Source organism: Equus przewalskii, chromosome 1, assembly GCF_037783145.1.
Source record: "Equus przewalskii isolate Varuska chromosome 1, EquPr2, whole genome shotgun sequence".
Classification (NCBI taxonomy): domain Eukaryota; kingdom Metazoa; phylum Chordata; class Mammalia; order Perissodactyla; family Equidae; genus Equus; species Equus przewalskii.
The window spans coordinates 115,861,403-115,877,708 of NC_091831.1; the positions used below are offsets into that span (position 1 = coordinate 115,861,403).

Below are 16,306 nucleotides of genomic sequence, written 5' to 3' on the forward strand. Positions count from 1 at the left end.
TCATGTTAGGAAGAGGATTACATGAGACACTGCAAGTAAGGCACAGTGCCAGCACATGGGATACAGCATTCATTTGATACCACAATTCACCTCTGTCTAACCATCAGTCCCACTCTTCAAGTGGCTGCGGGCAAGGCAGTGGGAGCCAATCTTGGGCCTTTGTGCCCTCAGCTGACTGACGGCTCTGAAATCTCCAACGGATAATGGCCGTGACTCCCGTGGTGTTGCCCCTCGTGGCAGGCTGCCCTCCCAAGGCCCAGATAGTTGGCATGCGAAGGCTGCAGTGCTTCAGAGAAAGAGGGTAAACTGAGAACACCCATGTCTCTAGGGCTTCCAGAACAATGTCTAATCAGGCCCATGGTGGCAGCTCAGCATCTTCTTCCAAGTCAATCATCTTGTGCATTTCCAAGGCCAGCTCTTACTCAGCCCAGATCCTGTCCCTCTGAGGGGGCTTCTCTGGGCATCCTTGTTTAGCAATCTGCACCCTAAACTGGCATTTAAAATTATTTTTGCCATTCTTGCAATATACTGGGGTGGAAGGGACCCTCCCGAAATAATACCTTTAATTTGTCAATACCTATCTCTCAAAGTTACAGATGCACATGCCCTTGACAGCAATCCCAGTTCCAGGACTTTATCCTACAGATGTACTCACCCATGCACACAGGGGCTCATCACAGCAAGAGATCGGAAACAATCTAAATACCCATCAGTAGGAGATGGGTATAATGGCATACAGACATAAGGAATGTCAATCATCCATCATTTATTTGAATATTGAAAATATCTATTGAACGTGTACTCTATGCCAGCCACTGTTCTAAGTGCTTAGGATACATCAGTGAGTGAAACAAAGATTTCCTGCCCTCATGGAGCTCACATTCTGGTTCATGTGCCACATGATACGAAGCTATTAAAAGGCTGCAGCAGATACATAAGTAAGGATATGGAGCCATCTCCAAGCTATGCTGTTAAATGAAAAAAGCCAGGTATAGATAGAGCATACATGTGCCACCATGTGTGTACCCTATAACTTTGTGTTTGCATAGAATTTTTCTGGAAAGATGAAAGTGGGAAGGAGCACTGAGGGACTAGGGGTCAGCTTTGGGATGGAACAGTTACTTTTCACTGTGTGTAAAGTTTGAATGTTTAACCTATGTTTGCCTTACCAAAAAATGCAAAATAAAACAAATTACTAAAACATACGGCCTTTTACTCTGCCAAGTGCCTTCAAACTGTTTAATCCTCTGGACCAGAGTTTCTCAACCTGGGAACTATTGACATTTGGGGCTGGATAATTCCTTGTTGTGGGCTGTCCTGTGCATGGCAGGATGTTTAACAGCATCTCTGGGCTCTACCTGCTAGATGCCAGTAGCACCGTTCCCCAAGTTGTGACAACAAAAATGCCTTCAAACATTGCAAAATCCCATGGAGGCAAAAATCCCCCCGGTTGAGAGCCACTTCTCTAGAAAGCCTGTGAAATAGGGTCGTGGGAATCACTGTCTCCATTAGACAGATAAGAAAATTAGGCCTAAAGAGGATTTATTGTATTTAAAAAAAATTGTGTGCTTCGTTTTTCTACTGTTATCTATTCAACTATAATTTTAAATACACAATGTTGTACTGTACTTCCTACCTTTTAAGCAATCTATCAATATATAAATGGATATATAGAGGCAGAATAAATCTATTTTTTAAGTTTGATTAGTTTCTGGTAATGTTTTAGCTAAGTTACATCTTACTGGAGATGTCAGCCTATATACCATAACAATCATTTCAAAAATAAACAAAATTGGGGCCAGCCCAGTGGCAGAGTGGTTAAGTTCGGGCACTTCACTTCAGTGGCCCAGGGTTCGCAGGTTCGGATCCTGGGCACAGACCTACACACCGCTCATCCAGCCATGCTGTGGTGACATCCCACATACAAAATAGAGGAAGACTGGCACAGATGTTAGCTCAGGGCCAACCTTCCTCACCAAAAAATAAATAAATAAGTAAACAAAATAATCTCCATCGAGATTTGGGGGGGAACTCGCTAATTGGATACCTGACATTCTGAACAATTACATCAAACATGTTGAAATATCAAATCTCTTGCTTTGTTCAAACTGTACCTTTTGCCCCCCAAAACTTAGTGTTGGCTGTCCTTGTTTTTCTGGTTGGATTATTACTGGTGTCATGAGGGCAGGACTAAAACCCCTTAATTCTTTTGCATCCCTGTGGCGTCCAGCATGGTTCCTGAGGAGGTTTAAAATGAAGCATCTCAGCAGAGCGTGGACAGAGTAAAGGCCAGGATGCGGGACCAGAATGGCCAGGTGGGAATTGTTGTCAGCTGACGGGTTTGAGAACACACACTCCAAGGCTGCCTTTCAGAAAAGCCTCTAATCTGTTTAGCCTTGGCAGCTTGCCAAAGGAGCAAGGACGGCAGGTTGTGGTGTTGGGCAAGGAGGGCTGTGTGGCCCCTCCCCAGATCCTCTTGACCTCTGGGGTTTACTGTGCTGGGGGTTGGGGTCACAAAGGCAAATAAGACATGAGGTGAGTACCTCACAGTGTGGTGGGGCTGAAAGACCCATACACAGACAACAGCAATTGAGTGTGTTTAGTGCCGTGCAGAGAGCAGCAAAAGGCGCTCTGGGAACCCTGAGAAGGGAGTAGGGGAAGACTTCCTGCGATAGGGGGCATTTAAGCGGAGCCTGAAAGGACAAGTCTCAGATGCATCAGTTTTGTGCCCATCTTTTCCCTTTCACCTTCACACGACTGGTCCTTCTTGCCTTTCTGGTCTCTCAACTCAAATGTCACCTCTTCAGGACAGCCCTCCTTGACTACCCCCTACCCCGTGGAAAGTAGACCCTCCAGTCTCCTTGTTTTCTTTTCTTCTTAGCTCCTCTCAGCAGCTGGCCTTGTTTACACATCTGTGTACCTGCTTGTTGGCCATGGACCTCCTCCAGGGTGAGCACTCACAAGAACAGAGACCATGTCCATCTCGTTCACTGCTGTGGTCCCCGCGAATACCCAACATCCAGGGTGAAGAGATTTGCCAGGTGGACAGAGGGCGGAGTTGAGGACTAGCGAGGGAGAGGGCATCTCTAGAATGCATTGGGCAGATCAAGGTGAGAAGGACCGGAAAGGGTCATGTGGCTTTGGCACCAAGAAGGAGGATGGCGGAGTTGGTGAGCCTGAGGTGCAAATGAGAAGAGGAGAAATCTACATAACCCCTGGGGAAGTGTGACCGAGAAAGGGAGTGGAGATGTGGGGTGAGCACTAGAGGGGCCACTGAATCCATGGAGGGGTATTAGTCTCTTTAGTAGGAGGGAGACCAGACTGCTTTTAGAGTGAGGGTCAGGAGCCAATGGAGACCAAGGAAAGACGGGGACACCTTGAGCAGGGTCCTCAGGGATGCAGAGGGAGCACAGAACCCTCGTGGAGAACATTTGTCTTTGACGGCTGGCAGGAGCCTGCTGCATGGTACCAGTTACAGATGTTTGGTGCGTGGGGTGGTGGTCTGAATTGGACGAGGAGAAATGGAAGGTGGTTGGGTAGGGGCAAGGAGTCAAGCAGTGAATGTAGCTAGGGATGGCAGTAGGCAAAGTCAGGAGGGGCTGGTAGGTGGGGAGAAGAGGAAGATGACAAGGGACTAGAAGAAGAAAATGCATACAGTAGTCCCCCCTTGCCCGCAGTTTCGCTTTCCTTAGTTTCATTTACTCGTAGTCAACCATGGTCCAAAATATTAAATGGAAAATTTCAGAAATAAATAATTCATAAGTTTCAAATTGCACACCATTCTGAGTAGCGTGATGAAATTTCTCGACATCTCGCTCTGTCTTGCCCAGGATGTGAATCATCCCTTTGTCCAGCATATCTACATTGTATACGCTATCCTCCCATTGGTCAGTTAGTAGCTGTCTGGGTTATCAGATTGAGTGTAGCGGTGCTCACAGTGCTTGTGTTCAAGTAACCCTTGTTTTACTTAATAATGGCCCCAGGGGCTGGCCCCGTGGCCGAGTGGTTAAGTTCGCGCACTCCGCTGCAGGCGGCCCAGTGTTTCGTTGGTTCGAATCCTGGGCGCAGACTTAGCACCACTCATCAAACCACGCTGAGGCAGTGTCCCACATGCCACAACTAGAAGGACCCACAACACAGAATATACAATTATGTACCCGGGGGCTGTGGGGAGAAAAAGGAAAAAAAATAAAATCTTTAAAAAAAAAAAATAATGGCCCCAAAGCACAAGAGTAGTGATGCTGACAATTCGGATATGCCAAAGAAAAGTCGTAAAGTGCTTCCTCTAGGTGAAAGGTGAAAGCTCTCAACTTAATACGGAAAGAAAAAAATCGTATGCTGAGGTTACTTTTATTACAGTATACTGTTATAAGTGTTCTATTTTATTATTAGTTATTGTTGTTAATCTCTTACTGTGCCTAATTTATAAATTAAACTTCATCATAGGTATGTATGCATAGGAAAAAATATAGTACTATTCGTGGTTTCAGGCATCCACTGGGGGTCTTAGAATGTATCACGCCCATAAGGAGGGACTACTGCAGTGTGATGGTGAAGGTTTAGGGAGGGTGAGAAAGACAGCAGAGGCTGATCTGAGAGTAGGGCATCTGATTTTCAGATTTCAGAGAGGGGCAGTTGGGGATGACACAGCCTAGGCTGTGGTCATGAGAGCTGGTGGCTGAGGTGGAGTGAAAGGTCATTGGAGATGAAGTCAAGGATCTGAGTAGCCCTGTGCTGCATGGGTCCCCCAGGAGGACAGCAGGGTCTGAGGTGGAGAAGTAGCCAGAAGTGAGCTTCCAGAATGAGGGAAAGTGCATTCGGGAGACTAGACAAAGAGGAGGTCTGTGGGCCGCAGAGGTCACGGGGCTACACAAAGGCTGGCCAAGAAAGGAAGCTGACCACAACTGTCCCGAGGAACGGCGGTGGGGGGGTGTTCTCCAGGCAGAGCCAGGTTTAGTGAAGGCAGGAGGTGCAGGGTCGGAGTGTTCCTTGGAGGGGGCTCCTGGGAGTATAGGGGGAAGGGAACGGGAAGCCAGAATCACGGAAGGATAGATGTGGCCGTGTCTGAGACGGAGGATGTGAGGCTGGGGTTGGCTGGCCTCCAAGCTCCCAGGGAGCCTCTACTGAGCATCTGTGAGCACCGGTCACCAGGCTGAAAGCTGTGCTTCACTCCAAGCAAACAGGCACTTGGAGACGAGGAATTGTGAGACTCTGCCTCGCGTGGGAAATGCCTGCCCACTCGGGGAGGGCCCAGGCCTCTCTCCCGAGCTGGCTTTGGAGCAGAATCTCCCTTGGGATTCCTGGGACCCCTGCTGCCCCGCTGCGAGACCCTGGACACTCCGGAGACCTCTGTGTCCTTTTCCTAAGAGGGGTAGGCCTGCCTGGCCCAGAGAGCACAAGGAAGGGCGCCTCCTTGAGTACAGTTCAGGGACAAGGCAGAAATTCCGGAAATTCCAGATTCTTTGGGGGGTCTTGGAAAGCCCAGATCGGGAGGGCCCGGCTTGGCTCCACCGCCAGAGGGCGCCGTCGGCCCAGTGGGTGTCCTGGCGTCGGTCCGGGGCCACTGCCCATTCCCTGCCCCGGACCCCGCCCCACGAGAGGTGGGCGACCGGCCCCGGCCCGAGGCCGGCGAGGGCGGGGCGAGGCCGGGCCGGGGCGGGGGAAGGAGTGCGAGGGGCGGGGCAGGGGCCGGCAGGCGCGTTCCCTTCTCTCCTTCCCTCCCTCCCTTTCTTTCTCTTCTTCTGACTCTCTAGTCTTTTCTTTGCCTCCGCAGCCGGCCGAGGGGGCGGGCCCTGCAGCCTTTGTTGCCGGCGGACCGAGCGCAGCCGCCTGCCGGGCCAGAGGCTGGGCCGGGACGCCGCGAGTTGCACGCGGGCCGGGCATGTCCTGAGCCGGACCCGGGACCGGGCAGGAGCGGACCGGACGGACGAGAGCGTGCGCGGGGGGTCGCCCGGCGACCGCCTGACCCTGGCCATGCCCAGCGACCCGAGTCCCCGCAGTCCCGCGCAGCTGCTGCGGCCCCTGCTCCTGCTCCTCTGCGTTCTGGCGCCCGGCGCCCTCGGATCCGCACTAGGTAGGTGGCCGCCTCTTTGCGGCCGGCCGGCCCTGCCATTCCTCCCCGCTCCCCCAGCCTCTATTTAGCCCCTTCTCCCCTCTGTAGACCCTGCGTCCGCCCGGCTCTGCCCGGAGCTGTAGCGGTCCCCGCTTCCCTCGTGGTAGGGACAGGGGTGGGGTCCTGGGAACGAAACCGCTCCCCGGGGGGTCTTCTCCCGCCCTCGAGTCTGCTGTCGAGCCCGCCTGTAGCCTGGAATAAGCCCCTTGCGCTCTTCGGGCTCCCGTGTGCCCAGCTCGGGTGCAGCAGCGCGCCTCCCCCGGGATCTCCCGTCCGGGGGGCTGGACGGAGCGCAGCTTACACGGTTTCTTACCCTTCTCAGTGCGCCTTGTCTGGAAAGCAGGCTGGCCAGGACGCCGCGGGCGAGGGCACCGAGTCGCAGGTCTGCGCGGTCCCCCGCCGCGCCCCCGGCCCCCGCCCACCGCCCACCGCCCCCCCACCGCCTCTGGGCTGCCCTCCCGGCCCTCGGCGACCCTGGGGGCCGAGTCTCGCGCGGCCCTCGCACTTCCTGCCTCCCCCTCCCCCAAGTGTGTAGGCGCCGGGAGTGGAGCGGGGAGCGGGAGCTTCTTTCCCTGGCTCCGGGCTTGGCTCTCCCTGCCCCGCCCGGCCGGCCTCCGACGAGCCTCTGGCCCAGGTCCAGGTTCTTGCTCGGCCGCCGCCCGCCGGGCCGCAGAGCTCCTGGCCCGGCCGGAGCTGCCGGCTTGGGAATTTAGGAGCCGAGGGTGTAGGGGACCCCTGGCCGGGCGCTCAGGGAGCTCCTGGTCTGTTGGGGCCGGTCGGATAGTGGGGAGACCTGTGCAGACGAGGAAGTCGGGAAGGCTTTATAGGCAAGGAGGGGCCTGGGCTTGGAAGGATGGATGAACTTTGGATGGCTGGAAGGGTGTGGAGGCGGTGGGAGCGTCCCCGCCGAGGTCTGGCTGAGGCCTGCGTGCTGGGGATGGGGCAGACTTGCCTCCCCATCAGAGGGATTGTGGTTGTGAGGCTAGACAAGTGTCTGGGCAGGAATGTAGGGGACGTTTAGACTAGATCCTAGAGGTTTGGGGAGCCGTTGAGGGGAGTAGCTGATGAAAGCAGTGTTTTAGAGAGGTTCCGTCTAACAGCTGGGTGTAGGGAGTAGAGAGAGAGCAAGCATTTTGTGAACACCTACTCTGTGTCAGCCTCCCCAGTTCTTATTTCTCATCTGCTTCACAAAACCCAGCAAAGCAGTGATGGAAAGTTCTTTTATGGATGAGGGAACAGGCTCGGAGAGGACAGTGACCTGCTAGGTTTGACTCATGGCTACCAAGGTGAAGCCTTTGTTTTCCCACTGCCCAGAGCTGAGAACCCTCAGGATGAACCAGGTGATGGGGATGAGGGAACAGTGGTTGCCTGGGAACTGCCCCTGAGCCTGAACTTGGGTCCAGGTCCCCTGGCAGCTGTGGGAAGGATAGGGGTTGGGGCAGAGCCCCTGTGGCCAGGGCCCTCTCTTACTTCCACTGCATGCCAGTCCCATGTATGAGCTTGGCCAGCCTCCCCCCTCCATGGCTGTAGTTTGCCCGTTTATTAAGCGGGGATGATGGTGTCTCTCATGTAGGGTTCTTGTGAGGATTTAAGTGAGATGCTGAAGGTCGGTTGCTTAGCTCAGAGCAGAGTGACTACCATGTGATGGCCATGATTTTTATTAATCTGCTAGGCAGACCCAGTGAGATTAGGGAGTTCTTGGTAGGTCCTATAACTTGGATTTGCCATTTGCGGGTGGAGGCAAGTGCCCTCCCCCATGTAATCTGGGCACCCCCCCTTCAGGGTGAAGTGTCTGTCTCTGGTGTCCCCACAGATATGTAGCATGGATCCTCCCTATCCTGCTCCCATGCAGGATCCCTGATCCCAAGGCTGCTGAGCTCTCTGTCATTTTCTCTGGAGCAGCCCAGGATACCTAGTCCTGGGGCTCCACCCGCTGAATGCTGCCTCCCTTGACACCAAAGGGCACACCTTGGGCTCACTTTTAGGAAAATGTATCCTAACTTTTTCTCCTCCTGTGACAAACCGAGGGACTTGTTGAGGTTGCTGGGACTGGGGCCTGGTCATGTCCCCACCAAAACGCCGTGTCATATACGTGAGCCCTATGCGTGCACATATGTGCATAGCAGGCACATGCAGAAGGACTCAAGGAAGAGGGCATGTGTCACACACACACATACCCACATACACACACACCCTGGTTTTTGTTTTTCTCTTTCGCATAGCTTCAGGTCAGGTTGTTTGAAGGGCTGGGTTGTAACTCAGGTTCTTGATAGGGAGGTGAGGGTAAATACCATGTTGGCATTTCTCTGGGAGAAGCTCCAAAGTAGCAGTTCTGTCACCTAGGGATGGTATTCAAAGTATTTAACACCCAGGGTGGCAGGAGCCCAGAGCAGTCGGAACAGACCTCCTGAGCTGGCAGAGCAGACCCGGCCGTGAACCACTTGCAGTCCCGCTGAATGGCACCTGCTGCCGTCCCACTGCAGCTTTCCCTCTGCTCACTCAGCTCTGATGCACTCACATGCCATTCAGGAGACTGGAACCTGCAGATGCCCTTTGCTGGCACCGGGTGGTTGTACCAAGGTCTCTATCAGGGGTCACCTATAGGAGACATTGAAAGAATTGCTTACTTTTTAACTCACTCTGCCCCCCCCTTTCAAAATATTTTAATGGAAAAAGAATACAAGTTGATTTAAAAAAAAATTAATGCAGAGCAAAACAAGAAAGTAAAAATTATTGCAATTAACTAGTAACATCCTATAAATCTTTATTTTCTCCTTTTTAACTAAAAACATTTTATTAAGCCATCAGGCAAAGAGACAAAACAATTTTTTGTTGTTGTTGAGGAAGATTCGCCTTGAGCTAACATCTGTTGCCAATCTTTTTCTTTTTGCTTGAGGAAGATTGTCTCTGAGCTAACATCTGTGTCAGTCTTCCTCTATTTTGTATGTGGGTTGCCGCCACGGCATGGCCACTGATGAGTGGTGTAGGTCTGCACCTGGGACCCGAACCCAGGCTACCAGAGCAGAGTACGCTGAGCTTAGCCACTAGGCTACAGGGCTGGCCCCAAAACACATTTTTAAAGAAATAGCTAAGTATACTTTAGAACTTCTCTGCTAATTTTCAGTCATAACTTAGCTCACATTTGCCATGTACCATCTACCGTTCTAAACACTTGCCTACTAATTCATGTAATTCTCATATGACCTCAGAGAGTAGCTATGGTTATTATTATATCCATTTTACAGATGGAGAAACTGAGACGCTTAGCAGGTGAGTAATCTGCTCATGGTCTAATAACTGTGGGTGGCAGAGCTGAGATTCAAACCCAGGCCATCTGGCTCTAGAGCACACGAATTAATACTAGTGCCTTTTACCGGCATCATAGCTCTACGCAGCCCCTATCATATTTATGAACTTAACAGGCTGCTTCTGTCGCAATCTTTGCCCAGGGTCTAGAGGAGGTGTTCTCAGCAGGCCTGCACATCCCCGGGGACATGGATCCCTCCACACGCACACTTTTTTGAGCTCCTGGGGCCATTTCTCCCCAGTAGTTCAGATTCTCCAGTCACATGCATAGCTCCCTCTCCCACCCACATGTACTGAAGACACTGCTGTTGCCTGGAAGTGTGTCATGTAGCTCCTGTTCCTCTGGGACACTGAGCGCTTCAGGGCTAGTTGGTGTCAGTGCCCTGTTCCCTTCAACTGCTCGTTAGCAGCCATGCCCTGGGAACCACTGGTAATACTCATTTAAAATAACAAAGCCTTGGACTGTAGCTGGTGTCTCATTTGCTCTCTCTTTGTCCTCTTCCCCTCCTTATATTTTCTGACCTGGATTCTCTGAGCAGATGAGGAAACTGAGGCTCAGCAAGATGAAAGGACTGTGCAGGCCACACAACTATTAAGTGGCCAAGTTAGGACCTGAACCCAGGTCTTTCCCTGTTCAAAGCTCATACTTTTGACAGTGTGTTATTTTGTGACTCCATTGTCTCTCAATTCACAGAACACATGCCTGAGCCAAGATTAACTTCTGGCTGCTTGTTCCCCTCACTCTTAGCTTTTTCCTACTTCTCTGGGGTCTCCCACACAGTATCTACCACCAAGATGCCCTCCCCATCTTCATGATTAAGTATGTACCCATGTGTCAAGGGAGGTCTCACATGTGCCCCCTTCGACGAAGCTTTTCTTCGCCCCAGTCCATCCATGGGCTGTCCCTTCCCTTCAGTTAGGCCTTCTCAGCATTGTGCGGGGGGAGGATTGTGAGTGCCCTGCACTCATTTCTCTGTTTTGAGGGCAAGGTTGGTATCTTATACATTTTCCTGGACTTGGGGCACTGAACCCTCCCTCACAACCCCAAAGCCATGGACCAGGAAGGTAATGTAAATGAACAAACAAGGCTGGTGGGAAGACATTTTTCTTGAAACGTGGTGCCTCTTGGTCCATCTCTTGTTTTCCCATTTCTGTTAGAGATTCAGTTCTTTACTGAATGAAAGACAACACAAGCCTGAAGCCAGAGGGCCACTTACATTTAGCTACAGCGTTGGGAAAATGATAGGGAGTGGTGGAGACTGAGGCAGATGGGTGAGCACAGGCACTCTCTAAAGGGCCACTTCTGACAAGTGGGAACTTAGGCCTGACATGGATGGATGATAAGACTTTACAAGGAAAGCTTGAAAATTGAGATTTTCATGCAAGATCATGTGATTTTTAAACATTGGCAACTGATTAAATATTTTTCAATATTTATGCCAGCCAAAACAAACCAAAATATATCCAAATCAATTAACTGACAAACAGAAAGGAGTCTGCAGGCTGTGGTTGTGGAGTTGTAATCCTAAATGCCCTTATTAAGGATGTCAGAGTAGTAAGTCTTAAATTATCCAGCCCAGTGGCTTCCAAAGGGTAGCCCCTGAAATGGTTACATCAGAATCCCTGGAAAGTTTAGAAAAACATAGAAAATACAGATTGTGGGGCTTTAGAGCCTTGGCTCGATGGAATCAGAACCTCTGGGCGGGGTCTGCAGTTTTTCAAAGCTCTCCAGGTACTGCTGATGTTCAGCCAGCTTCCCTCCCAGTGGGGAATTTCCCAACTTCCCTGATGATCGCCATCCCCTGAGGCTCTTGATAAAAACACTGCTTCCCAGTCCTGCTTCCTGGAGATGCTGATTCAGTGGGTCTGGGAGGGGGCCTGGGAATTTGTTTTTAACCAATTCTTATCTGAGAAGTCTGGAAAATCCTTTCAATGGTGCCCTCCTGAAACTCAGATCCAGGGAAGATTTGCCCAGAGCCATACAGCAAGTCACTCCAGCCCAGCGTGCCTCCTGACTCTTGGAACCTGCTGTTGGAGGACTGCACCCTGAAGGCCGACCTCTGGGGCAGTTGTGGGCAGTGGAGGATGTCCTCAGCAGGGGAGCACACCACTGGCGTGTACAGGGCACTCTACACGCGCAGGGCACTCTACACGCGGTTTGGCAGGAAGCAGACTGGAGTTGGGTTTCTGCAGCCTGGCTGGGGTGGAGTTTGGGCTGGGGCTTCCCTTCCAGCCACAGTAGGCAGCCCCAGGGAGAGCCATGCTAGGACATCTGCAGGGCACCCAGGCATTCTTGTGGTCCCTAGGGGTCATTGTCATGAGCAGCCAGGATCCCAGGAGCTGGATATAAACCTACTCAGTCTGGGCAGGACCTGGGTCTGAGGGAATCCTTAGATCAGCCAGCTTCCTAACTGTTCCTCAGAGCCTGGGAGCTGCGGAGACAGAAAAGGGGGGACAAGTCCTGAGTGTCAGCCCTGGGGTTCCAGTGCTCCCCCACCCCCAATACAGTGCTATTCTGATTTGTATATGTGGTCCACATGAGATTTCTTTTGAAGACTAGGTCTGGTTGCCAAAGAAGTTTGACAAACTTGATCTAGTCCAACTCCTTTATGTTAGTGATGCAGAAACAGGCCCAGCAAAGGATGGACTGCTGAGAATGTAGAAAAATGTTACTGGAGAGATCGAAGCCATTTGAGGAGACTTGGGTCCCAGTCTCAGCTCTGTCACTCTTGCTGTGTGGCTTTAGGCCAGTCTCCACGTCTCTGAACTTCCCTTTGCTTTCTCACCTGGAGACCTTATTGCAGGTGTCCTAACCTGGAGTCTGCAGCCTAAGAGATATGGGTAGAATTCAGAGGATCCATGAACTTGGATGGGAAAATACTACATCTTTAGTTTTTCTAACCTTTAAGTGAAGTTTAGCATTTCCCTCAATTATGAATATTACCAACAAATCATAATAGCATTAGTAGCACCTATGATTTTGTTACCAATAGAAAAAAACCAAAGTATTTTTCTATCTCATTATAGTTGCAGGTATCTTGAAATAAGATTTATGTACATCGCTACTTCAAAAATTATCGTAGTTGTTAAATTTGCCATTAGATCTCATTTAATGCATTAAGAAAGCACATAATTCCACATCTCATTTTTAAAATTATTTTGAAAACTGTAATTCAATATAATCAATTTCCTTGGTACTCCTATGTATTTTATCTTAGGCTTTTAAAAACATTATTCTGAGAAGGGGTCCATGGCAAAAAAAGTTAAGAATCTGGCCCTTCTGGGAAATCCAAGAGGACAGAATGGCAGGAGAGGATTCTGCAGACTCCAAGAACTGGAACAGAGGTCTGCACATTTTTTCCAGCCCTGTAACCTTTTCTTCAGATGAACTCTTGCATGTAAAAGAAAGCAAGCAGAGCTGCCCCTCCTGAGTGATAGTTGTCAGGGGCCAGGCAGCCCCACCTGGGTGGTCCTCCATCTTCCATCTCAGGAGGCCTACAGACATGCAGAACCCTCAGCCACCTGACCTAATCATAGTTGCTATCATCTTCAGCTTAGTGGGCCAGGCTCTGTGATATGTGGAGTAGGTCCGTTCATTTGATCCCACAACAGAGCCGAGTATAAGCTGTTATCATTCCCATTCCCATCTGTAGATTCACTCAACAAATAGTTACTGAGAAACTATGAACTTCTAAACTCTCTTTTCTGGCACTTAAAATCTTCGACAAACAAAAACTGTAAAGATTCTTGTCCTCCTAGAGTTTACTTTGGGAGGAAAGGGAGGACACAGACAAATAGAAAAAATAATAAAAACGTTAAGCGATACAGTATGTGGACAGTGCTATGGGGGGAAAAAAGAGGGGATAGGGAGAAACAGGGTGTTGTCATTTTAAAATAAAGTGGTCAGGGAAGGTGTCACTGAGGAGACAGATGAGCAAAGACTTCAAGGAGGTGAGAGGTTTAGTATGGCCTAGGGAAGTGTTTTCCAGGTAGAGGGAACAGCAATGCAAAATCCTGAGGCAGAAGCGTCTCACTTGTTTGAGGAACAGCAAGGAGGCCAGTGGGCTGAGTGGAGGGAATTCGGGAGGTGTAGCAGAGATCAGATTGTCGAGGTAACCTTGCCTAGGGCCTCACAGGCCATTGCCAGAACATTGTCTTCTGCCCTGGTGAGAGGGGAGCCACTGCAGGGTTTTGAGCAGAGAAGGGCCATGATCATCAGATAGGTTTGACTGCCATGTTGAGAGCAGATGGGGAGGGGGACCCAAGGTGGGCAATAGAAGCAGGGAGACCTGTTAAGAGGTTATTGCGATAACCGCGATGCGGAAACCGAGGCACGGAGAGGTGAAAGCAGAGGCGGCGGGTGGCACGGTGAGGGTTTGAATCCGCGCGCTCTGACTTCAGCCGGCTGCGCCCTCCGTTGGCCGCTCCGCACCCTGGTCCGTGGCGAGCAGCCAGGACCCGGAGCCCTTCGGACCCAGCGCCGCGCGTGCTTGTCTCCCTGCAGGGATCGCCGCCGGGGGCCGGGCGGCGCTGGACATCGTGCACCCGGTGCGCGTGGACGCGGGGGGCTCCTTCCTGTCCTACGAGCTGTGGCCGCGCGCGCTGCGCAAGCGGGACGTGGCCGCGCGCCGCGCCGCTCCCGCCTTCTACGAGCTGCAGTACCGCGGGCGTGAGCTGCGCTTCAACCTGACCGCCAACCCGCACCTGCTGGCGCCCGGCTTCGTGAGCGAGACGCGGCGGCGCGGCGGCCTGGGCCGCGCGCACATCCGGGCCCGCGCCCCCGCCTGCCACCTGCTGGGCGAGGTGCAGGACCCGGAGCTGGAGGGCGGCCTGGCAGCCGTCAGCGCCTGCGACGGCCTGGTGAGCGTGCGCGGGGTGGGCTGGCGGGACGCGGGATGCCCCCATCCTGGCCACAGGCTTGCCTGGTGGCTTTGGCCAATTCGCTTTTCCTCTCTGAGCCTCAGTATTCACGCCTGTGTAATGGGAGTGATAACACAGGCCTCGTTGTTCCCTAGGACAGCGGTTCTCAAACTTTAGTGTGAGCCAGAATAACCCACAGGCTTTGTTAAAACAGTGTCTGATGGGATAGCTCGGGGCCAGGCCCCAAAACTTGCACTTCTGACAATTTCTCAGATAATGTTGAAGCTGCAGGTCTGGAGCCCCTCTTCCTTTGGAGCATAAGTTAGGGCTTTGTACCCCGACCGATCCCTTCAGGCTGCTCTTCTCCAGGACCCGCAGCCCTGCCTTTACCTTCCTCCCGGGAGAGCAGACCTTGGCCTCTCGGCTTTGTCAGGGTTGAAGGGACTGTTTGCAGCCCTGATCGCCTTCCTCTGCTTGAGTGCTGGGTTGGAGCTGCTCCCACTCCAGGCAGGATAAGGCCCCTTTCTGCTCTCGGTGGGTGGCCAGCCCTACCCTCCCAGCTCTCCACCGGTGGGGTATGAAAAGTTGATGTGTGCACGCTCTCCACCGTCTGCTGTTCCCAGGAGGGCCCTCCGCTCAGATTGCTCAAAAAGCCACGGGCTGTGGTAGGACAGTGCCTAATAACACAACAGCCCACATCACAGGCTGCAGGACGTCTGGGCCTTTGAGAACCTTTCTGCCCAGCAAAATTTCTGATTTATGCAGCCTGCATGTGTCCCTTTCCCTTACCGTTAATCTCATTGAGCATCTGCAGCAGCTGTGCATATGGGCATTGTTCCATTTCACAGATAAGGAAACAGGCTCAGAGGAAGTTGCCCAAGGTCACCCAGCTATCCAGTGCTGGAATCTGTCTTCACACCCAGGTTTCCAGCCCCTGGAGCTGCTGAGGTACTTTGTGGCACTCCAGGCTCTCTGGCCCTGTGTGGCCCCAAGGGCAGACTTGGTGCCAGTAGGGGGTATCCAGGGAGGTAAAACCTGGAGAGTTGGGGATGGTGCCTCAACGGGTGTAGGCTGCTCAAAGATGCTTCCCAAGGCTTCTCCCTGCCCTGGCCCCTCTGAATGCTGGCAGATATGCCCAAGGCACACCTGCCAGCTTCTGGCAGGCCCTGGGACCAGGGAAAAGGATGTCCTGGTGACCATGGGCATCTCTGTGGCTTGGATGTAGGTGGAGCTGCTTTTGGAGTGATTTATCGCCTAAGGGAGACTGAGAGCAGGTCAGACGCTATGGCCAGCTGGTAGAGGACACAATGGCTGGACATGGCTGGTGTGCAAAGGAGATGCAGTGTGGCCTGGAGGCGGGCACAGGCTGCCCGGCTCAGGACGGCTGTTTGGGACTATGTGGAAGACGCCATCTTGTTAGATTTGGACAAAGACCCATTTCACACTCCTAATGGGGTGAGGGGTGTGGTGGGTGTGTGGAGCAGCTTCCTGGGAGTGGTGGCTTCTGAGCTCAGCCTGGAAGCTTTTGACTGTGTGAAATGGCAGGGAAGGACATTCCAGGCAGACAGTACAGAGTGAACAAAGGCTCAGAGAGAGAAAGTGCAGTGTGTCCAGGGTCAGTCAGGGGTGGTGGGAGCAGTGTGGGCTCAGCTGGGCAGGACGGGCCTCTGGGAAGAGCAGCTGAGTGCCAGCCCTCCCCGTGGGACCTTGGTGCTTCTTCCCCAGAAAGGTGTGTTCCAGCTCTCCGACGAGCACTACTTCATTGAGCCCCTGGACGGTGTCCCAGCCCAGCCTGGCCGTGCCCAGCCCCATGTGATATACAAGCGCCAAGCCCCTGAGAGGCGAACAGAGCCAGGTGACTCCAGGGCTCCAGGCACCTGTGGGGTGCAAGGTATGTTCCTCTGCCGCCAGCTCTGGGGTAAGAGATGGGCCCGGGAACATGGAGGTCCTTTCTAGAAGCCTCTCTCAACATCCCCATGCCTGGGTCCCCTTGGACCAAAGAGACACAGAGAGACTGACAGACGTATC

General features: G+C 52.4%; 1 protein-coding gene across 4 annotated transcripts in view; it reads left to right on the top strand.

The window, feature by feature from the left end:
- The first annotated feature begins 5,222 nt into the window (after positions 1-5,222).
- The window catches only part of ADAMTS7 (ADAM metallopeptidase with thrombospondin type 1 motif 7), a 46,898-nt gene continuing 35,814 nt past the window's right edge, over positions 5,223-16,306 (top strand). For 2 of the 4 annotated variants that reach the window (XR_011526193.1, XM_070573126.1), the window contains exons 1-3: positions 5,665-6,073; positions 13,923-14,278; positions 16,004-16,169. Coding sequence is in view for 2 of the 4 variants with exons in the window: in XM_070573126.1 (XP_070429227.1) it covers positions 5,974-6,073; positions 13,923-14,278; positions 16,004-16,169 (622 nt within the window). In the remaining 2 variants the exon portion in view is untranslated. Of the gene's footprint in view, positions 5,372-5,664; positions 6,074-13,922; positions 14,279-16,003; positions 16,170-16,306 lie in introns of those variants that run through there. The other 2 variants (XM_070573136.1, XM_070573152.1) reach the window with 2 other exon arrangements.